General features: G+C 50.2%; 4 protein-coding genes across 13 annotated transcripts in view; 3 read left to right on the forward strand and 1 right to left on the reverse strand.

The window, feature by feature from the left end:
• HGSNAT (heparan-alpha-glucosaminide N-acetyltransferase) overlaps positions 1-11,121 on the reverse strand; it is a 35,730-nt gene extending 24,609 nt beyond the window's left edge. Inside the window, exons 1-3 of one of the 7 annotated variants that reach the window (XM_065062461.1) lie at positions 10,994-11,121; positions 8,338-8,459; positions 4,856-5,020 (exon numbers count right to left, since the gene is read on the reverse strand). In XM_065062461.1, the coding sequence (XP_064918533.1) occupies positions 4,856-5,020; positions 8,338-8,457 (285 nt within the window). In that variant the 5' untranslated portion in view covers positions 8,458-8,459; positions 10,994-11,121. Of the gene's footprint in view, positions 1-4,855; positions 5,021-7,425; positions 7,666-8,337; positions 8,460-10,884; positions 10,967-10,993 lie in introns of those variants that run through there. The other 6 variants (XM_065062465.1, XM_065062466.1, XM_065062462.1 and 3 more) reach the window with 6 other exon arrangements.
• Positions 8-3,583, forward strand: POMK (protein O-mannose kinase). The gene is made up of 2 exons (XM_065062505.1): positions 8-571; positions 1,065-3,583. The coding sequence occupies exons 1-2, from the start codon at positions 164-166 to the stop codon at positions 1,836-1,838; spliced, it is 1,182 nt and encodes a 393-aa protein (XP_064918577.1). The 5' UTR covers positions 8-163; the 3' UTR covers positions 1,839-3,583.
• SMIM19 (small integral membrane protein 19) lies at positions 7,662-21,811 on the forward strand. Its single transcript, XM_065062519.1, has 4 exons — positions 7,662-7,846; positions 7,938-8,062; positions 9,082-10,637; positions 20,269-21,811. The coding sequence occupies exons 1-3, from the start codon at positions 7,710-7,712 to the stop codon at positions 9,147-9,149; spliced, it is 330 nt and encodes a 109-aa protein (XP_064918591.1). The 5' UTR covers positions 7,662-7,709; the 3' UTR covers positions 9,150-10,637; positions 20,269-21,811.
• Positions 10,965-22,679, forward strand: part of SLC20A2 (solute carrier family 20 member 2) — a 58,306-nt gene continuing 46,591 nt past the window's right edge. For 2 of the 4 annotated variants that reach the window (XM_065062472.1, XM_065062476.1), the window contains exon 1: positions 10,965-11,103. The gene's annotated coding sequence lies outside the window, so the exon portion shown is untranslated. Of the gene's footprint in view, positions 11,104-13,665; positions 13,920-15,073; positions 15,401-22,679 lie in introns of those variants that run through there. The other 2 variants (XM_065062473.1, XM_065062474.1) reach the window with 2 other exon arrangements.

The following is a 22,679-nucleotide window of genomic DNA, read 5'->3' on the forward strand; positions in this document are numbered from 1 at the left end:
CCACCGCCGCCCTGCGCGGCCGCGGTCGGTCCTTCCGCCCGCGGGGTCAAGCGGCCCCGGCCGGGGCGGGCGGCAGCGCGGGCCCCGGGCGGGAAAGCAGCGACGTGAGCGTCGAGCGGGGAAACCGTCTGTAACATCTCCAGCCGGCCATGTGGCCTTCGCCATGGGCTCGGGGCTGCGGCTGCACGGGCTGCCACGAAAAATCCCCCCCGACGCTCGTCCCCGCGCTTCAAAGAGGCTCCCGCTCATCACCACTCATCCGGCTCTGACGGAGAGCGCAGGAGCCATGGAAAAGAAACCGCATTTGGTGCGGAGGGAGTTTCCTCCCAGGGAGGTGCCGGCGGCGTCGCTGGCGTTGCTGCTGGCGGCCGTGCTGCTCCTCAACGCCCTGCTCTACCTGTACCTCAGCCGGCCTCACTCTGCGGGACGCGCCGAAACCGACCCCGGCCGCTGCCCCTTCGGGCACTTCAAACTGGGAGGGATGAAGAACTGCTCCCCGTGGCTCTCCTGCGAAGCCATCAACAGGGAGGTCAGGAAACTCAAACGTGTGGGTGAAGGCGCTGTGAAAAAGGTGAGTTTGGTTTTCCTTTCTGTGGATAAAAGAGCTTTCACCGTTTGCTGGCTCGTTACTGCCCATACTGTTATAATTATCCTCACAGCAGGTAATTACTGTAGACACCCATGGCTATTGATGAGAATGGTGACGGGAGCCCTGGGCCACGTCCCCGACACCGAACAACATCCAGCTACACAGGCTAAATGACAGAGATCGGTGGAGCGCTTGTGGAGCGCGGTACAGTTGTGGCAGAGTGATGGGCCGGTTGGGTGGTGTGAAAACAGTTAATTCACCCGCATTGCCCATTCCAAAGAAAACTCAGAAAATAGTGATGTAATCACGTCGGGAAGGGTTTGCGGTGAGAGGTACACGGCCCTACCTCAAGGCCTCACTCTGGATGGCTGTAGCTTGCGCGTGTGACTAAGAAAGTCACTTGGTGCTGGGAGCAGCTGGTGGAAGAAGGCTCTCGTGTCCCTCACTGCCTTAGGTGTCTCTTGTGTCTCCTCAGGTCTTCCTTTCCGAGTGGAAGGAGAAGAAAGTGGTCATTTCGCAGCTCACCAACCCGGAACTGAAGGAGGACTTTCTTCACGGACTGAAGATGCTGAAAGCGCTCCAAAGCCAGCACGTTGTCCGGCTGCTCGGCTTCTGCGAGGAGCAGTTCACAATCCTCACCGAGTACCATCCACTGGGCTCCCTGAGGGGCCTCAACGAGACTCTCCACATGCCCAAGTACAAAGCCGTGAACACGTGGCACCGCAGGTTGATGCTCGCTGTAGACTACGTCAGCATCATTCGGTACCTGCACAACAGCCCTCTGGGCACCCTGGTGATGTGCGACTCCAATGACCTAGACAAGGTCCTCTCTCAGTATCTCTTAACAAGTGAATTCCACGTCTTGGTGAATGATTTGGATGCTTTGCCTCTTGTGAACAGAAGTGGCGGCAGGCTGGTGAAGTGCGGTCATCGGGAGCTGCGGGGCGAGTTTGTGGCTCCGGAGCAGCGTTGGCCCTACGGAGAAGAGGTCCCGTTTGAGGACGACCTCATGCCCCCCTACGATGAGAAAACAGACATCTGGAAAATCCCCGATGTCTCCAATTTTTTCTTGGGCCACGTTGAAGGGAGTGACATTGTGCGACTGCACTTGTTTGACATCCACGCGGCGTGTAAGAAGAAGGACCCATCTGAAAGGCCTTCTGCCCAAGAGGTCTTGGACGCCTACCGGAAAGTTCTAGCTCTGCTGAGTCGGGAGGCAGCCATGCCTGGGACTAGGGAAATGCTATAGGGAATCAGGAGACAACACACTGAAGTCAGTGTCCTTCCTATTTATTTACCTTGCCTGAAGGGCAAAATCTCTGTCCTCAAAACTGACAAGATCAATGAAGACAAGATCAATGAATCTTGTACCTTTTGATTTTAAAAAAAACAAATATACAAAGCTAATGCTGGAACTGTGCAAGCTTTCCAGTGGCATTCCCTAACCATTCTGTGATTCCATCTATCACTGGAAGAAGAGGGAAAGAAATTAAATTAAGGAAAAGAGCTGAAGAGTTTCTTTGTCCCAATCACTTCTGCTTGGATCCGTGCTCTGTCATGTACCATTGCACACTGCAACGACCAGATTAACGTCACAAGAGTGAAAAATAAACTTGGATAAATTCTGGTTCTGAAAAATTGTCTTGCCATGGAGATGTTTCTCTCTGCTCCTGGATGAAATAGTTCCAATTTTTTTAAAAAAGGTGTTTCCCTAACCATTCCCCCCAAGTACTGGGTCCTCCCCATGGCTCTTCCCTCTTGCGCCTCCTTCAGCCTGAGTGGTGTCCAGCCCTGTATTTCAGCAGGAATAAGTGATATTTGTTCTCCACACAGCATTATGGAGCTCCAGTTTCTTTTTTGGGATATTGTTTCTGTCTCTGAGGGAACACTAGATGGCACCAGGAAGGTCAGTTTAGCTGTAGTTATTAGCAATCGCAGTTTCTCATGCCCAAACATAGCCAGGAATGGCCTCCGAGCCAGGATTTTGCTAGCAAACTTTTACAAACCCCTGAAAAATCGCATTGTGTTTGCATTAGCTAGTCTGTAGTAACAGGACAGACAGATTTAAGGGCTGTCAGAATAGCCACACATGCCACTTGAAGGGGCCACCTCCCCTTCAACTTGCTCATGCTGTTTGTGTACTTTACCGTCCTTTTTCATCTCAGCCTGGTGCAACCTCAACCGGGTTTCAGTGTCACCTCCTTCCAGTCTTTGAGTAAGACCAGAGGCGTTTGCACCCTCTCCATCTTGCTGTTCTTCCCCACTAATCCCTTCTGCAATCCCAAGATGGCGTGAATCCCATCCTGCCCACTTTTCCAGCTCCTCTGCCCTTGAGGGGAAGAGGGAAGGCCTGGTGGAGAGGGGAACACGGGGCAGGTCAGCTCCGCGGGCAGCTGGCTCTCCTCTTGCCAGTTCTCTTTGCTGGCCATTCCAGTTTTTATCAATTTCTTTTTTTTTGAGGGATACTTTTAAGGTCCATGTTACTCTGCAGTGAACAGAGCTGTAGTGGTTAAGCCTATCAGAAGTTGAGAATACCACACCAACTTTTTGAAATTCTATCACAGGCTCTAACCCAATATTTTCCTTTGGTGCCACTTAAACAAAACATCAGATCATGATCTTTGTGAAAAAGCAGCCCTGCTGTTTGCCAAGTATAATTTGTGAGATATTTGGCAGAATTTGCAACTGTAAACCGATTCTATCATTATGACTGCAATGTCTTACCAACAGTCAAGAGACCCTGGGAACGAGAAAGAAGTGGTTCTGAAGTTCTTCTAGCATGATATAATGCACATATTTGCAGGGTTCATCCAAATAAATTATATGCTAGATAGTACTTTTTTAAAAGAAAAAGGATTTTGTGGTTTTATTTTAATTGAAATACTGTATACTTGAGATGACCACATGATTTCAAATAATTGTCGGTCTGTGCTCTGAAGTCTGTACTCCAGTATTTATCAGGATTAAATGGTGAATATATTTGCATTACAGTGATATTTGTGTCTCAGCGATTTCTGATTCTGTTTAGCTCTGGGGAATTCAAAATCCATGAAAAAATATCTCTTTATATAGAGAGGTACACAGAGATTCTTTGGCTATGATTTTGAAAAGAGCGAGCATACTGTTAGATTCCAGCATTCACATTTTGGATATGAAGCAAATGGATTTTCAAAACTTAAATATTCGGCAGCTTTTTCAGTCAAACTTATAGTAGTTGGTGGATGCCAGGGACTTTTGGGAAGCTGACTCTTTCCTTGCAGCGCTGGAAAACCCTTTTCAGCAATTCTCTTGATAAATCTATGGAACCCAAGTGGGTGCTTTTATCAAGTACGCGCTAGATTTCTTTGTGGAATGAACAAAATTCTCACTTTTGAAAAAGTTGGTTTGGTTGTTTCTCTTAATTAAAATCACACAGCTACACGTTTTTCTGCTCAACAGCGGGTCCCTGCGAGGGGCTGTGTCTGATTCATTGCTGAAACTCCCCAGGCTTACTTGCTGCTATGCAACGTTGGAGAACTAGCCACTAAGCTTGGGTCTCCATGAGCTGCGTTTTGCCAAAACAGCTTATGCCAATGCTACATATTTTTATTAATGTATATGATTTGTTTGCTGCCTACATGCTTTGGTCCCAGGCCAGGATCCTGGAGGTCAGATGCTCCACAGGCAGAGCACACAGGGACAGTCCTTTCCCTGCATGCTGCTTTAGTATAAGAAAATAGAAAACAACTGACATCCTCCTCGCACGTTTACAGCATCTGCAAGTGTTGCTTGTCCCATCCCACCTCATCCAAGCTACAAATAAATTCATTCCCTCATCTACACGGACAGGTCACACCTCTGAGCCATCTCACTAGCAGCTTCCATTCCCATTTCTGAAGGTGTTTCAGGAGCCCAGAAAGTAAGCCCAAGTTATAAAAGGAAAGGACAGCGTACCAGGACAAGCTAATCCAGGCTTAAGAGTTGCCCAACTTTGGTATTTGAAGCAGATGCCTCCCAAAAGGCAGGCAGAAGGCTACACACCCAGAGCTCCCACTGCTAATGGCCAGCGAGTGGGAGACCACCACTTTGTCTCAGGCTGGCAAGGCTGTCACACTCACCACAGCCCTAGACGTTGTGCTTCTCAACATAAACCTGTCCTAACCCACTGCTTAACATTTGCTAACCTCAGAGGGGTACATGGGGGAAGAAAATCTCCCTTTGCCTGTCTCCAAGGCCGGGGGTGGGTGGATTATCTGCTCCTTAAATTGAACATTAAATCAAACAAACCGGGCACCTGCTGCGCGAGGCGGAGTCCGTCCCTGTGTGCTGAAGGCTGCAGAGAAAGCCCCGAGGCCTGGAGTCGCGCTGCGGGGATGCAGTCCTCGCGTTCCTCCGGACGGGCAGCCGCGTCCTGGGGCATCCCAGCCCCTGCCCGGGTTGGCCAGAGCTGAGCTGCAGGGTTAATACAAAAAGCACTTTTAGGTCCAGCTTAAACACAGCTTCTCTACACCCGCTACAAGGGAGCCTGATCTTAGCTGAGGTCCAGACGTAGCAGTGAAACCCAAGTTACTTATGTTTATTCTTTCCACTTTTCTTCCAGAGACTTGTAAAGCTTTCTTGTCAGGCCTGTTAGCAGAAAAGTTCAACATACTAAAAAGGCAAACAAAGAGCCTCAGCTTCAGGAGGAACTGTTTCCTATCCCTGGGAAACCATGCTTAATTAACTGTGTCGTGTTGCGTAAGTGGTAATTCTTTTTTTTTTTTTTTTCTCTTAGTGGTTTCCACAGTTCTGTGCATGGGTGCCATCCCGATTTAATAACCTAGAATTATGTCTAATTGCTGTTCTCCTTTCCCACACCGTGTGGGGCAAGAAACTTTTCTCATGATAACAGTGCCTTAGCTTTTTTTTTTTAAATGATTTTTACATTGTCGTTTTCACTCATCTCCTATTCTTCTATGCCCTGATCCACGGCATCTTAAAATGAAGCTATTCTATAGCTCAGAAACAGTGTGACTTGGCACATTTTGCATTGAGAAAGAGGCTCCCCAAAGGAGGGAGTTCCCCCAGGCTGGCTGGACATTTGCAAAAGAGGTGCAACGCAAGCAAGGTGTCCGGAGCCCTCCCTGCTCAGGACAGGCTCCTCGGAATATTTCACATACGTTAGATCAATCACACCCTTAAAACATTTGGGTTTTCCCCTTATTGTCCTACAAAGGGTCAAGACAGATAACCACAACATGAGAACAAACCCCGAATGTGCACACAGTAGATGGAGATGAACCATATTCATGAAGTCTACACTGTAATGGGTGCAGTGTCTGAAGGAAGATCCAGTAAAAGGAGGCACCAGGGCCAGAGGGGGATAGAAAGCAGAAGGGGGAGCGGAGAAAGGACAGCACACCTCACCTGTAATGTAGCTTAAACATGCCACACTAGGCAGTACAAAAATGCATGTGACTCGGGTAGTTAATCTGCATCTCATTAAGGAGCTCAGATGAGTTTTCAAGTTTCTAAACTGAAACCCTTGCTCTGCTCCACCTTTTCTGCCAAAGCAGAATCCTACAATTGTGCTTTTTGGCATCAGGGGCATATGGAGCACAGGAGTAAGCTCTGCTTCTCCACCACCTCAAAATCCAGCAACTCCCATTTTGGCACCAAAGAAACAGAGGCATCGAGATTTTTCAGAAAGTTCTATTTTAACAACTGTCAAATGTAGTTCCTGTGTGAAAAGTGAAAGCGCTTGACCACCTCGAGCCCCTTTTTCTCTAGACACTGCTTCGCTGCTGAGCTCCATCCCATGCAGCTCTGCCACGGCAGCACGAACACCAGCCAGGGCGGGCACAGGCCTCTTGACTCCAAGCCTGTGGTGATGAGGAACAACTCATACAGAGGCAGACAGAGACGCACAGGCACAGAGTTCTTGTTAGCAGCAAGAGCAGAGCCAGGCTGAGCTGAGCCCTTGTTAACGGTTCTCAATTTATAGGTTTACAGATACAGGGCTGGACCAAGAGGTTAGACAGGGTGTTTTTCAAAAAAATGTTATCTCAAACACACCACACTCATGTTGTGACTGTTTTCAGCCACATTCCTATGTGCAGGGCTCTCCTGCCCCTCTGCTCTGCCCTGGGGAGACCACACCTGGAATATTGTGTCCAGCTGTGGCCCCTCAGTTCCAGCAGGACAGGGAACTGCTGGAGAGAGTCCAGCGCAGGGCAACAAAGATGCTGGAGGGAGTGGAGCATCTCCCGTGTGAGGAAAGGCTGAGGGAGCTGGGGCTCTGGAGCTGGACAAGAGGACACTGAGGGGGGACTCATTCCTGGGGATCAATATATAGAGGGTGTCAGGAGGATGGAGCCAGGCTCTTCTCGGTGACAACCAGTGACAGGACAAGGGACAATGGGTGCAAACTGGAACACAGGAGGTTCCATTTAAATTTGAGAAGAAACTTGTTGGGGGTGAGGGTGACAGAGCCTGGCCCAGGCTGCCCAGGGGGTTGTGGAGTCTCCTTCTGTGCAGACATTCCAACCCGCCTGGACACCTTCCTGTGTAACCTCATCTGGGTGTTCCTGCTCCATGGGGGGATTGCACTGGATGAGCTTTCCAGGTCCCTCCAACCCCTGACATCCTGGGATTCTGTATCTTGTGGGCGGCGTTCCGACCCACGCATTTGCATCCCAGGCCCAACACTCACACCTCATACATACGGGGGCAGTTTTCCAACCCGAGGTATCATTCTCACTGGCCTGGGCGATCACTCCTTATACTCATAAAAAACCATACTTCTGTATAACCTGCCCAAGGCTATTTAGCTGGAACCTCACGTCCTGCTGTCACCACAAAGTCCACTGAACTCTCACCTTGGCCAGCCTTCAACCTGCCTGCACGTTCTCCCACCGGCACCGTGACAGCAGAACACTGTCAAACACGCTGAGAGAGAAGCTGATACCCATTTCTCTCCTGTCCCGGGGGACTAGCAGCTCTAGGGGAAATAAAGCCGTGCGGAGGACGGAAGGCGAAGCGACACACCGCGCACACCCAACTCACGGCCGCCCCAAGATGGCGGCGGGGAGACCGGTGCGCGGCGCCTCCGGCCGTGACGCCACTTCCGGCCGCCCCGGCGCGCCGGTCGCGCTCCCTCCCCATGGCGGCGGCTGCGGGCGGGGCGGGCGGCGACAGCGGCGCCATCGACTACTCGGTGCATGAAGCGTGGAACGAGGCCACCAACGTGTACCTGCTGGTGGTGCTGGCCAGCCTCGCCCTCCTCGTCTACGCGCGGCGGTGAGGGGAAGCGGGGGGCCGGGGCGGGGGGGGGGGGGCGGGCAGAGGCCTCCCGGGCGGGCCGGGCCTGTCACCTCCTGTCCCCTCGCAGGAACAAGAGGAGGATCATGCGCATCTTCACCCTGCCCCCGGCCGCCGAGACGCCGCCCGAGCCCAACTTCTATGACAGCATGAAGAAGATCCGGCTGCGGCAGCAGCTGGAGATGTACTCCATCGGTGAGTGGCGGGGGAACGGGGATCCCGCCGGGCGGCCTCGAGTTTCCCGTCCCCGTGCGCTGGGGACACCGAGGTGGTTGTGAGAGCGGGGCACGGGGTCGAGGCGCGAGGGAGCGCGAGGGAGCTCTTCTGGCTGTCAAAACGAGTCGCGTGGTGAAGCTAAAAAGAGCTGAGAACAGCCGAAACGTGGATGCGTTTGTAAAAAGTTGAGGGGACTGCGGGACCATGAGTAATTCAGCTTCATAAAGTGAAAATCAATGGGAATCGTACTGTACCTGACAAGTGTTGCCGCTCCCGTCATAATGTTGAAGGTAGGAAGGAGCCCCATGGCTCTGCGGTTTCAGATCCGCTTCGGAGAAACACCTGCGCCTGCTTCTCACCAGGCACGTGTGCATGCCTACAGGGGACAAGGGCAAGAAATACTTTCATGAGTTAAAACTTTTAAATGTAAAGATTCTTCAGCTGGGCCACTGTAGGAATGAACAAGGACATGCTTCCAACTGAGGAATGCCTGCTGGCGTTCGTTGTTGCTGTTTGTTTCACCGCACACGAACTCTTTGATGTCCCTTTTTCCTTGCCAACCAGATTAGTTCTGAAGTCAGTGTAGTTGTTAGTGTGTGGCTTGTATATTGTGGAGGAGATGAGTGATGTGGAGATGAGCCGTGTGACTAATGAGTCGTTCAGGCCATCTGTAATAGTACTTCTGAAGCTACAGTCTTTAATTTTTATTTTTTTAATGAAAGGACCTGGACAGAATCATAGTTCTCCGCCATTAATTCACTGACCTTTTGCTCTGAGCCTGCTGCTCAGCCCTGCCGCGACCACGCGCTGCGGGCCCAGTTCCACGCGGTGACTGACGCTTCCCTTGTGTGGCTAAGCGGTGAAATCACATTCTCTGATCTTAAGTCTGTTTCTTGATTATTGCCGTACTTATACATGTGTATATGTATAGATGCGCATACAAGCATACATATACATGTGTACAATAAATGGTGTTGATGGGCGTTTCTTTTTTTCAGCGAGGAAGTATGAACAGCAGCAGCAGCCCCCAAAACAGCCGGAAAGCGTCCAGCTCTCGGTGGAGTGACGCCCACGCGTGTGGGAGCTCAGGAGATGGATCCAGCGCTGCTGCTGAGGTCAGCACAGGGACATTGTCCGTGCCTTGGCATTGGTACGTACCCGAAGGCAAGGGGGAAAGGAAGGCGATTTGCCTGACAACCTTGTTCTCGGTACCTTTTCCTTGAGCCTGTGAAGGAAACTGAACGCCTACAAAATCGTTCAGCATGGAAGAGCCAGCGCGGGAGAGACCTGCTCAGAGCAGCCTCTGAGGGCAGACAAGTGCGGGCTTAACCAATGTTTTAAATTCTTTCTCGCTGACAGCACCTTGGGAATCAGCTTCTACCTTCTCTGGTTATGGTAGAGAAAGCAAGGCAGTACCTATCAAAACCGGTTTGTTCCTTAATCATGGATTGTTGAACTTGCCAAATGCATTTGGTAAAGGTGAACGCGGGTGCTGCGGCCTCGCTGCCCAGCGAAGGGGAGCAGCTCTGAGAACCCGGAGTGTCGCTGGCGGCAGCGCACAACGCTTCTCATCTCCGCGTTTGTGCAGAGGTCGTGTATACAACGCTGTCAGCCTTTCCTGGAGAAGCTTTGAAAACCGAGACGTACACGGGCAACTGCATGTCTAGAAAACACTTCAGGGAAATACTATGATGCTAATAGCAAAGGCGGTTAGCTTAATTTAGCCTAATTGGTCTAAATAATGAGATTGTCTGTAAGCATGTGCGTAAACAGAAAGAGCACAGCTTGTCCAGAACAGACATCCCGCCCCAGTCTTGTATTTCTTCCAAGATAAACCACGAAATAAAAGAATTTAAAGAACGCTGCAGAAGTGACTTCTGAATAAAAGCATCTAATCGTGAAAACTACTTGAAGACGTATCACACTGTCATTCCTGATGTTGTGTGACTTGAGCAGGCTGAGCGGGGAACAGAACGCTAAGAGCAGAGTGCTGGAGCCTGTGCCCAGGAAGAGGTGGGGTTTTTTTTGCAGTTCTGTGCTAAAATACCTTAAGCCTTGGAGCACTAGCAGACAGCACAGCAGTTCACCGGGAGGTGAGGAAACCTGCCTTATTTACCCCATCTCATAGAATCATGGAATTGTTTCAGTTGGAAGAGACCCCCAGGATCATCGAGTCCAACCACAACCCAACTCTGTCACTAACCCGTGTCCCTGAGAACCTCATCTAAACGCCTTTTAAACCCCTCCAGGGCTGGTGGCTCCAGCACTGCCCTGGGCAGCCTGTTCAATGCCCCACAGCCCTTTGGGGAAGAACTTTTTCCGAACATCCAGTCTAAATCTCCCCTGGCACAACTTGAGGCCATTTCCTCTTGTCCTGTCACTGGTACTTGGGAGATGAACGCCCTCCATGCTCCAAGCTCCTTTCAGGCAGTTCAGACAGCGATCAGGTCTCCCCTCAGCTCCTGTTCTCCAGCTGAACCCCCAGGTCCCTCAGCCGCTCCATCACACTTGTTCGTTGTTTGAAGTTGTCTGCACTTCAGCGTCTGTAAGGGCAGTAAGTGACCTGGGCACAGCGGCGTGAGGCCGCGGGGCGGCTCCGTCCCCTCGGCAGGACGCGTTCGGGCCCTTTCGCAGCTTCCCCACCTGCGCCCGGGGGGACACGGCAGCGCAACCCCGGGGGCAGCGGGAGGGAGGGAGACCCGTGCCCGAGCAGCGACGGGGAGCGGGAGGATGGGGAGGAAGGGCCACGGGAAGCCCCGGTGCCGTTTCCTTCCTAAAGCGCAGCCCCTCCCGTCACTGACCGGTCCCGCCGCTGACGCACACCGACCCCCGCCCGCGCCCCCTCCATCCCGGGCCGCTCACCCGGCCCGGAAGCGGCGCCCACCCCTCCACTCCGACCTCACTTCCTACCGCCGCTTCCGCCTCCGGGCCGTGCCGGCTGCTGCCGCCGCTGTCCGCGCTGTCCGCGCCGTCCCCGCCGTCCTCGCCGTCCCCGCCGCTCGGAGGGCGCCCGCTGGGCGGTGAGTGTGGCCGCGGCGGGGGCGCGCGGCTCCGTCCGCCCGCCCGCCCGCCCCGCGCGGGGGGCGCTGAGGCGGGAAGGGGCCGCCTGAGGAGAAAGCGCGGGCGGGCGGGCGGAGGGGAACGCGGGGCGGGGGGGATGGCCGGGGCCGGCGCGGCCTGAGCGCGGGTGGGCTCTGTTCCTCCTCCACGCCCGGCGGGAGGGCTCGTCCCCTGCCGCGTCTCAGTGCCCGGCTGCGGGGCTCAGCGCTGCCCGGGAACGGGCGGCGGTCCCTCCTCGTGGCGTGTCCTGTGCAGCGCCGGCCGCGCCGTGCGGCTCCCGCCTGTCCGTGGAGCAGCTGTTAGAACCCGGGCGGGACGGGGGGAAGAGATCGTTGGCCCTGAGGGTGCTGAGAGCCTGGCCCAGGTACCCAGAGAGGTGGTGGATGAACCATCCCTGAGACATCCCAGGCCAGGCTGGACGGGGCTCTGGGCAACCTGAGCTGGTGCAGATGTCCCTGTCATGGCAGGGGGCACTGGGGAGCTGGGAACGTCCCTCCAACCCAAACACTTCTATGATCCTATGAACCCTTTCTTTCGGGTTTACTAAACCCAGCCATCTTTCTGTCTGTAGCTCATAATTGTACAATTTCCCTGTCGGCTGAGCTGGAAGCACAGCGAAGCGCTTGGAAACCTCTAGCCACTTGCAGTTCTGCTTGGATTTGTAGACCTGAGGTAGTGAGTGGCACAATTATCTTCACAAACTTGTCAAGACAAAACGTTTTTAAGGAGAAGCAAGAAAGACAGAAGCTCTTCCAGGGCGCGCACCTTGTGCAGCTGTTACGGTGGTGGCCGAGCGGAGCTCGAGCCGTGAGCGAGGGGCAGGCAGGGGGTGTTTTCCTGGCTTCCTTGCAGCTATTGGAGTTCTCTTCCAGCAAAACTGTACCCTGTTTTTTTTGGGTTTTATATGTCAGTTTTACGGTACCAGTATGCTTTGGGATGGAAGGTGCAGTCAGCTTTTGGTGTTTGACCTTAAATTTCTGCAGTGACTTTTACCTGTAAGTTCACAATATTGCATGTAGGAGAAAAGCGCTTTCTTCACTTGGTAGTGAAAGAAGGGTGCCTAAAAGCAAAGACATAGAGACAATAGTTTGGGGTTTTTTTTGTGTGTGTGTTCATTTGCAGTAGTCAGGCTCGTAGGCATGCACAGAAAGTTCGTACTGGATTAGCAGATGTCTTGCACGGGGAAAGCTCGTGACCTTTACAAAAACTGTGCCCAAGTTATCTTCAGTCACGTTTGGTTTTGAGAATGCTGTACAGAGGCAAAGCTTCCTCGCTTACCCAATACTGTTTAAGTAGCTGTTATGATATGTAGCTTTAGTGGTGTCTGATCACTTGAAGCATGAGAGGGAAGGCTTTCCAATCAGTTAAAGCTTTGCACCCATAAGATACTGCAAAAAAGCATTAACAAGTTGCTCTCATTATAGCTCAGATGTGTTTGAGAATCCGACCGCTCTGTTGTGTCTGTGGGAGTTGCTGAACAGTCAGATCTTTGTAAATGTAGCCTTCTGGTGGAGTTACAACTGTGACTTTGTAATCTTATGTGAAAATTATAATCTTCTGTTAGATGGTGGGAAAGTCATCTCTCTCCTCTCAAGTAAGAATGTGGCTGGCCAGGTTTTACATTCAGTGCTGCACGGAAGACCGAAGCTTTTCAGAGAGAGCTTTATACATTCCATGGCAAGGCTAAGGGGGGTCTTAAATATTTTTGAGCTATGAGCGCGACTGTGTGTAAAGTTGAAGATGTTGTAAACTCCGTGGGCCTCACAGTGAAAATATCTTGCCCCGTGCCATGAGCATTTTGAGTTTTGGTCCAGTGTTACGTGCCCGGATAGTATGAACTGGCACGTGCCGGCCAAGGCCAGATGAGAACATAGTTTGCAGCAGCTGCCGTGGTGCCTCATGGCTGTAAGAGTTACGAATTTCAGCAGCGTGGTGCTGGGGTGGTGCTAAACCTCCTCTCAGACTTCCCTCCCAAAGCATCCCGGTCCACCGAGGCAGCCTTTGCTCTGCTGCCTGTACCGCTGACACCTGTCGAAGCTCCGAAAATGGGGAGAAGATCCCAGTGCCTCCACCCCAGGAAGGTTTGCAGAGAAGCCTCTTCAACGCACTGCAAAATTATTTATTGAGAATATTCTAACCTGTGATGAATCCTTCTGTAATTTGTGTTTTGCATACACGATTAAGCAGCGTTGGCCAAAAGCCTGGTGACAGCGCAGGCCTCTGGAATGTCTCCCTGTTGCCTGGGCAGTTTATTCACGTTAGCTTACTTCCGTGAGCATAATCACTCCTTTTAAAGTCTTCCTGAATTCAGGAGTGCCGCTGCTATTGAGCAAGCTGAAATTATACACGCTGCAGACAGAAAGGTGAGTGTGTGGCAACGTAATCTTTCCTCCAGAGGAACGGAAAAGATTTTGCCACGGCCCTAATTTCTACATTAAAGAGACTGAAAATTGCCACTACGTGCCTTCTTCAACAGGGAAGAAGCACCTTGCTGGGAAACCTGTCATTAACTCCGTGATGTCTTTGGCGTGCTGTGCCTAAAGAGCAGCAGCGTTTGGAGGAGGCTTGCTGACAAAGAGCGCTCTTCAGTCGCAAGTCCCTCTCCCCTCCAAACACGTAAACCCTGTTTTAGTCACCGTCAGGAACCTGGGTGATGTAACCGAGTTTATTAACTGGTAGTCGCTTGAGCAAAAAGGCAGCACTTGATCTTGTCCTGGAGACACGGCTGCCGCTGAGGAGCCGAAGGTTCCGGTGCCCCAGGCCCCCGAGAGAGGAGGTAAGATCTTTTATTTTGCAGCCCCATTCCCGTGGTGGCACAGGAGTTAAGGGCTGAAGGGACAAATTTATTCTGATCTCGCAAGCACCATCAGAAACTGGTCTCGCCTGGGTCAGCGCGACTCCCTCCTGGCCAAGGGACAGATACTGAGTATGACAGGGGTGCTGGCAGAACACGCCAAAGCCAGCGCAGACATCTAATGAGAAATCTGACGTCAGGGCGTGGAAATGGGTGCTACTTCTTCCCTAACAGAAGATGAGGAGGGAGAAGGGAAAAATAACCCAAAAACCCCGTTGTGCTAAGAGCAAAAGCCTCAGGATTTTTTTTAGGCAGGAAAAATCCTGCCTTAATAACCTTTTTTTTCCAACTCGGTGCTTGGTTGTCTCCATGAAATCTGTGTTTACAAGGAGGAGGCTAAGAGCCTTTTTAAGAATGAAGGTGCTTTGCCTGACTTGTGCAAGGAATGTCCGAGCTTTGGGTGTTACTTTAATCAAAATAATTCCTGGTCTTTTTATGGAACATCTCAACTCTGGGCGTTACTTTAATAAAAATAACTCCGGACTCCAAGATTAACAGAATTGCTAAAAGGAGTTAGTTCTCGATGAGAAAAACAATAAACTGAATTTGGAATTTCTGAACCAAGCCCTCGAAGGCAATTTGTGGCAAAACTCCAGAAAAAGAAAAAAACCCACTCATTTTTATAAAATAGCCGTATGTCCTCTTTCCCAGTTATAGCCGGGCTCTGCTTTGCAAAGTGATTGTCCCCTTGCAGAGGCCTGGCAATGAGATGTCTTAGGAGAACTGGGCTTAATTCTAATCCAACAGCAAAATGGTTTAAAAATCCTAAAAAGGGGCTGCTCAAATTAGGGATTTGCTTAAATAGCAAAGAGCAAATACCTTACATTTGTTCATCTGGAGCAGAACTTGGGTCCTGAGCCTGCGAAGGAGCAGTGCCCTTCAGTTTGTGTCAGGACTTGCTGGAGCTGGTTTTAGACAGCCGTGGTGGGTAGGAGGCATCTATAGCTCGCTCCTGTGACAGACCGGAGTTTGCACAAGATTACAGAAACATTTGTCCTTTTTTGTGATGGAATAGGAGGAGTGTTTCGAAAGGATTGGGCTGGCAGGAGGGCTGTGTGACTTTCCAAAATATCCTCTGGATCATCCTGCAAACATAGCTTGGAATATGCTCTTGACTGACAGCGTAAGGTGTGAAACATAAATTCCCGAGCAGGAAAGATGCAACGGGAGACTCGGTGTGCCGGCGTTATTTCTGGTGCTTCTCTCAGCTGGCTCTCTGGGACCCCAGCAGCTGCTGTGAACTTTACCCGGCACAGAGCACTCGGGATCTTTGAAATACTCTTGTTCTGCCGTTGCTCGGGTCGTGGTGTCCGCTCCCGGGAGCAACATTAGAGCCAGCTTCTGTGACACTGCTGGTAAAGCCAGCAAAACCTAGGGGAACCCTTTTTCTGCTTGATGAAAAAGTAAGAACATGGTCTTTCCTGGCTTTGCTTGGTGGGCTTTAGGGACTGGTAGTTGAGGGCATCCGTTTTCTTTGATATGGACCGGCAGCAGAGAAATTCTTGCTTTTCCTTTGCAGAGGGAAGGTGGGAAGGGTGGAGGCGGAGGCGCTGGCTTCCTCAGCCTTCTCTCCTTTATTCATGACCGTCTCATCCAACGGCAGCGACTGTTGTTTACGGGAGCTTCTCGCTCGCTTTGGTCATGGACCGTGGCTCTTGTGCGTGTGGTTTGCGGCGGTGCCGTTGCTGCACAGACCCAGGTCTGCAGTCAGATAAGGCTCGGAACAATTGGTGTTCTTAGCTCACCCCACTCACTGAGTTCACATGATCTACAAGTGGCCAGTGGATTTTTTTTTTCCTAGGTAAAGCATGTACTGCTTGTATTGCACATTTATTTAAAGCTATTTTTAGCACAGCAGATTGAGAACTCTAGCGGCCAAAAATACCTTTGAGTCCGTTAAAAGATCTCACCCAAACTGTGGTTTTTGCGCATGATAAACAGAAAATAACGCATCTTTTCCACTTGAGTAGCGACCCAAAAGCCATGAATGCCTTTTGCTCAAGGCCTCGCAAGATCACTTTTTGCCCTGGTGGGAGAATCATTCTCTACCGTTGCCGTCTTCTCTTTCAGCCCTGGTGAATCCTGCGATGCGGAAGGCAAACCCCACGCTGCCCGACCCGAGTAACCGGGGAACTGTTAAACCCGTCCCTGAGAAGTGTGCGGTGGGGCAGTTGAACGGCGCTTACGAGACCCGGGGGTTTTTTACTCTGATCGGTATATGACAGACTCAAATAGAGAAAAAAGCTGCACATGGTGCTGTCACTTAACGAGCTGGCGAAGTGGTTCTGTTAGTGCTTATTCTGGTCATTTATTAATGAACCGTAGGCCGGGACAGGCGTTTTCTCTCGACTGGTTGCTTCTTGAAGATCTTTCTCAAGGGAGGTGAAATGGTGTAATTTTGGTTGAGACAGAAGCGTCCTCTTGCCGTAACTCACCAGTCCCAAGCCTGTAATCAGAAGGCTTGCGGTAGAGCAGCGCTGGCTGTGGTGTCCCTTAGAGATGCCGTGAGATGACATCTTCCCATGAGATACCAGCCTGACCTCCTCTTTCTCTCCTAAAGACTTTGGCATTAAGAACCTGTGGCCTGGGGTCTGAACTTTTAGTTCCAGAAGCTGGGAGAAGAAAATTTAGCCCACATATTTCTGCAGGGAGGACTATTTTGGGGAGATGAGAGGATCCAAAATCTCAGGTTTAATTTCAGAGTCTCCCTTCTTTGCCTGCTGCTTACATATATCATTATAATACTATTTTCACCAAAATGAAGGTGTGGCTTTCTACCTTGGTGCCTCTTGCAAGCGCTGTGAGCAGGAGCGGCGGTGACTAATCGCACTGCAGCCCTAGCGAGCATTTCGCATGATAATCACGACCAATACATCACGAGCTTGTCCATAAGCAGCAGCACAGGCTGAAGTTATTGTGCCGGGGACCCTGCAGCTCTCTGCGACACCAGCCAGCAGCAAAACGGCCTCGGTTGTGCTTGGTTGGACACTGTTGTTCTTTATTTGGACATGGGGATGGCAATTCTTTGCTGAGAGGGAGAGGTTCCTGCGTGACCTTGAAAAGCCCAGCACAGTATGCTTCTTGTCTCTTCTTTTACAACCAAATGTATCATCATTTCAGGGGGCAACTGGTTGAAGTTGCTAGATCGTTGCCTTAAAATCCCTTGGATTATGTTCCTGCTCTGTAAGAGGATGGCGTGGGCGCTCATGGTGCAAGGCGGGCTGCAGCCCGGGCCGGGCAGCGAGGTGGTTAATAGCTGCGCTGCTTCCCTTCTGCAAGAACAAAGGGATATTTAAATGAAACGGAAAATCAGTGCGTTTGAAACCTGGCGTAATTACGCCGCGTGATGTTACCGAGGCCAAAAGTTTACTCAGATTCCAAGCAGACCTGGACGTTTATACGTATAATGACAATGTCCAGAGATGCAGTAAATAGGATTAAAAATAAATTAGGGATATAAACCTTCATGCTAATTGATGAGGTCAGGAAGGAATTTCCCTTTGGGTGAATTATATCGTTGTTTGCTACCCGAGCTGTTCCACCTCCCGGAGTGTCTGGTCCCGGTCACGGGAGGCAGGTTCTCCAGGAGCTGCAGCAGCGGTGTGACCCGGCGTGGCAGCGCCCGGCGTTCTGGTCACGTGCAAAGGGGCTGAGAAGCACTTTTTTTCCCTTTTTGGGGTTTTCTGCGGTCACCTGTACCGCAGTGCCTGTCTGCTTTTGCAGTTCCTCCTTGGGGAAGGATGACAACTGTTGACCAAGAGCTGTTAAGGAGTCCCCAGCACTGCCTGCTAACGCGTCAGCAGCAGCCCACGTAAAGGTGGGAGCTGTGATGGGCACAGATGGTGTCGCCGTGTTGCTCTGTAGATTCAAAAGTAGCTCTGTGAGCTGCTGAACTAGTGAAAACGAGAGTTTCCTGCAGCTTTCTCAGTTTTGGTGGCACTGTGGTACCTTAAACATCTTCCCTTCTTTCCCTCATTGAAATTGGCCTTATAATTTACATTTTTGTGTACGGGACAGCTGGTGTGGTTTCATAACTGTTGTTTCCTTGGGAAACAAGGAGAAAGCTCACTCTTCCAAGCAAGGTGCTGTGAAGGATTTTGTTCTCTCAAAGCAGTCAGGTGCGTGAACAGTTACACCGAGTAACTGAGCCCATGTGCCTTTAAAACATGTGCTGTTTAATCTGAAGATTTTTCCCCAGGGTATAAGGGGAAGGCTTCCTTGCCAAAGTACGATAATTGAGTTAAGAGCCCAGGAGGTTTCTGTGTTTTGTTACTGAGCTACAAAATTCTTCTGCGGTGTTGGCTGCTACGAAGATCAAAGTTAGAAGTACCGGCCTGCCAGTACATTGTCTCTTCAAAAGAAAACGGAAGATTCCTCGGTTGTTTCAGGTGACAGCCAGCATCAGATCTCTTGGACAATTATTCATCTTTTTGTACAGCTCACTTTCTGCTGCAACCGCGAGCAGCCTGGGTGTCTTGTAATCTGTGTTGTGCATATGCTGAGTGTAGACATCTGATTAACAAGCGAGGATGTCAGTAATAAATTGAATTACTTGTCTGCAGTTAATTTGTGATGCTCAGAGAGAATACGGAATAACATCGCTGTTACGGAACAGTGAAGTTGTGGCTTCTGTTTCTCGTACGCCGTGATCGTCAGGATAAAAGATTTAAGGCTCACCGTGGTATAAAATACTTGGGTGGTGATCTGGCCGTGCTCTGGGTGTCCTGCTGGCGGGACACGTGTGGCTGCCCCGGCGTTGGCGCTCCGGGCGCTCTGATCAGTGGTGGCTGCTGCTCGGGGCGGGCAGTGGCGTGTTTCTGGACAGCAGGCGTGACCCGCGAGGCACAGGCTTTCAGATGTTTGCCTTCTGAGCGCTTTGGAGGGTATGGACTTCTTCAGAATGTATTTTCCTTTGACACACTATCCCCGTACAGCAAGTAAATTTCTTTCCTGCCCAGTTACTTAACAGCTATTGTTTCTGCAATACCCTGGGTGCTGTCAGAGCGTTTCTAGCCTTGACCATCCAAGGCTTAATGATCTTCTCTGCTGCAATATGCAGGAATGAAAGCCAAGGCTGCTTCCGCTCCGGACCCTGTTCCTACATCCACCCCTTGTTTCTAACATGAGAGAGCTGGAACAACCATCATTTCACTAGGAGGAGTTGAGGAAGGACTCTGCTTGTCTTTCTGAGCGCGCTGCTGTCAAGCACTTTTGCAGAAGAAGGGAGGATTTCAGGTGGGAGGTGGAATTCTGGGAGCTTGAGGCAGTAGCTGATAAGAGGTAGGATCTGCTTTGCCTCTGCTAGGAAGGGATTTTGGTGCTAATGTTTATTTAAAGATGGCCTTAGCCCTGACAGGGAGAGAGCAAGTGGCTTTGATGCTTCCGTCTCCCTGCGGGCTGAGCGGGTTTGGTGCCTGCTCGTCTGCCCCGAAGGCTCCGCGCGGCTCTGGAGGCTCCAGAGATCCGTTCTCCTGCGCCTTCTTGTTCAGCATTTGGGCAAAATGGTGAGGCAGGCGAAGGGTTTGGACGCGAGATGGCTGCGTCCCCGTTGTGCAGATGAGTCATCCCTCTGCCTCTCGCAGTTCGACTCCGAACGATGCCGCCCTTGGCTCCGGGCCTGCTTGATCCCAAGTTTTGGATGGCAGAAACAGATAGGCAAGTCCCCTCCGCCCCAAGCCAAAACTTCATTACACGATTTTCTGGACAAAGCGGCTCTGAAAATACTTCAGATCTTTGTCACCTTGTAGTTAAATTGATGTAAATGCAGAGGAGGTGCCTCCTCCGGTAGAGGATAGTGTGTAAAAATGCAAACTGTGGTGGGGGAAGCAGAGGAGAGGCTTGGAACTTGGCTTTTCCACCTCCGTTGTGGGCTGGAGCTCTGCTGAGTGGGGCAGCGGGGTCCCGGGGACAGGTAACTCGCACTGTGCTCAGTTGGGTCAGCGGTGGCCTTTGCGTCCCACTGGCTGCGCGGGCCGGTGCTGCGGGCTTGGCACCCGCCGCTGTTTTCCATGGCCGGTGGAGATCCAACGGGACTTCTGCTGCTCGTGTCGGGAACAGAGGCGCAGATCGGGAGGCTGCGTTGGTTCCCCCAGCTCTGGCAGGAGATGTTTACATACCCAGCATGGCAAAACTTGGCCTTTGTGAGAGGAACTCTTTTATTTCCTGAAAGGAACTTGAGTGGAAGTTGGGATTTTATTAAAGACGCAGAGGCGTATTATTATTCATCTTTCCTTGCTTCATCCCTGTGATGTTTCCTGTTTTGCTTCTTGAGATACAGGTGTCATGATGAGGAGCTTCTCAGGAGCAGAAGTGGATGATGAGAGGAGATGAAGAAATCAGACATTTAAGAAGTTGGCTCGAGTTTCCGTTACAGGCATGGAAAAGTTTCTGAGGCCAAGCCATGCGAGAAGAACATGAGTAAAGAAGAGGGAGATGTAGACCCAGACTTGCTAGAAGGGATTGCGGGATTTGGGAGGACGCTGCGCAAACGTCACGTAGTTTGCTTGCTCGTTCATTTGCCTGTGGCCCCTGGATCCTAATACCTTGTTCACGTGTCTGTTTGGAAGCTGAGAAATCCCCTCACATCTGTGTCTTTAATATAATCGCAGCTTCAAGCGCGTTTTAGGAACAGCAGAACGTCGCCGTAGTTTTTATTTGTGGATTAGAAAGCTGCTGCTTTGTACTCATAATCAATTTTGTGTCTTTGTAGAAATGTACACTGAGCATGGGGAGACCAGACAATGACCATTACGGAACAGGAAATCAGAGGGTTTGCTTGCATTTAATATAAGCAGCCTTTGCGTAGAAAGTGTGACAGGTATATAGGTAAAAGAAAAAAAATAGTGCTAGTTCTCTGATTTGCGAAACCGTATAATGTATTCTTGCGCTGTCCTGAGACAGACGGCATCTCAAATGTGAATCGCTTCAGTCTTTTTTTGTTTGACCGTTGGTCACAAGAACATTCCAGATGGGCACGGGCTGTAGGGTTTTAAGTTCAGCTTGCTTAGGTTTGAGTTGGGGAGAGCTGTTTAGAAACGTAGGGGTTTTTACCGAAGTGTCTCTGGGGAAATCCTGGCCCTGCCCGTGGTCCAGCACGTCACCGTCCTGTGAACAGACCGACTTCGGAGTCTCTGTTACGGAGCTGCTAAGAGATTGACGAGTGCGTATATAAAGTTTTGAAATGAGCGGTCGTTTCCGGTATTGGACAGAGCTGCTGGTAGAGGCAAAGAGCATCTCTGTTTTTCTTCTGAACTCTTATCTGGTGTTTTAGCCTTAATAAAAGGCCGTGGTTATTTTTGCATACTGACTGAATATTTGGCCTTTAAGAGTATATAATTAGGCGGAAGAGTAAAAGCAGTTGTTAAAGGACTGTTTTTTTCTAATGAAAATAGTTTGAAATCATATAATTTTAGTTTCTTCTGAATGGATGTGATTAGTGTGTTGGAAATAATTTACAGTGGATATAAAGGGAACGGTTGAGAGACAGTGGCGGAGAATGTGTGCCGCTATTTTTGTAGCTAACAGTTATATTTTTTCCATCTCTTTACTTAGATCTCGCCATATAAATGAGCAGCTAAATTACAATTGGGTACAAAACCGATTTGCACTTACTGATATTTATATTTTAAAGTAGGTATTATTGTACTGATCGATAAGTAAATCGCGATGACTGTGAGAAAATCCTGGCCTACATTATTACTCGATGGAAAAATTACTATGGGACAGTGTTGTCTGTATGCTGTGAAAATGTTCTCATGGATTTTTAGTTGCTGAACCTGACATCAATAAACTTCAGTTCCTGTTGTTGACTGGCACGAGTCGGTCTGCACGTTCCTGTGTTCTTGCGTTCTGCCCCGTGTTGCTCCGCTCCTGCTCTTTGTCTCCTTTAGATCCACCGCGAGGCGTTTGCGGTGCGAGGTCTCCACGTGTTCCCCTGGGTGGAAAACTGTGCCCGGGGCGTTGTGCAGCTCCCTTCTCTTTATTTGTTCTGAACAAACCCCGGGGATGGCGGCACAATCAAACCCCACAATGAGTAGAGTAGCCAGTGGCTCGGTTAGGAATTTTTTTCATATTTTCAATATATTTGGTGGTAACTGCCCATTGTGTTTCAGAGTAGGTACAGGGTTGTCTTCAGCGCACAGGAGTTTCACGTTCAGTGGGTGACACCGCCGTATCCCAGAATCGAATGGAATAGTGAACAATGGATTACCTTGGAGAATGGAAAATGAGTTTTTCTTGGTTGAGAACTTCTTACAGCTGGAAAGGATTATGTTTCTTTTAAACCCCTGGTACTTCAGATGTAAAGAAACAGACATGTAACATAGCCCAAATTTATTGCGATCTGTTTAGTTACTTGTATTAAATGAAGGTGTCGTGTCTGCTGAAGTTAAAAAAAAATAATAATCGCAGAATATAATTGGTTAAATGCTTGGGGATGGTGTTGATTGAAATATTAAGCCCATTTTGAGAGTAATGTATTCCACATCATTTTATTTGTTGGAATTTGTTCAATATCTGGTTCATTCAGGGCTGAGGAACTGATTGGCAGTTGAAAAATGGCATAATTAACTTTCCCTATTTATGTGTAGGAGAGATAGAAGAGGAAACAATTCTGTGACTTCCGAAGGTCTCGGTGACCAGAAACAACCAGTTGTTTATTACTTATAGATTCCTTGTTTACTT

The sequence above is a fragment of the Columba livia genome, chromosome 4, assembly GCF_036013475.1.
Source record: "Columba livia isolate bColLiv1 breed racing homer chromosome 4, bColLiv1.pat.W.v2, whole genome shotgun sequence".
Classification (NCBI taxonomy): Eukaryota; Metazoa; Chordata; class Aves; order Columbiformes; family Columbidae; genus Columba; species Columba livia.

Coding starts and splice junctions, on each gene's coding strand:
- SMIM19 (XM_065062519.1), top strand. CDS start 7,710: ATGGCGGCGGCTGCGGGCGGGGCGGGCGGCGACAGCGGCGCCATCGAC. Junction 7,847..7,937: donor CTCCTCGTCTACGCGCGGCG/GTGAGGGGAAGC, acceptor GTCCCCTCGCAG/GAACAAGAGGAGGATCATGC. Junction 8,063..9,081: donor GCTGGAGATGTACTCCATCG/GTGAGTGGCGGG, acceptor TCTTTTTTTCAG/CGAGGAAGTATGAACAGCAG.
- POMK (XM_065062505.1), top strand. CDS start 164: ATGGGCTCGGGGCTGCGGCTGCACGGGCTGCCACGAAAAATCCCCCCC. Junction 572..1,064: donor GTGAAGGCGCTGTGAAAAAG/GTGAGTTTGGTT, acceptor GTGTCTCCTCAG/GTCTTCCTTTCCGAGTGGAA.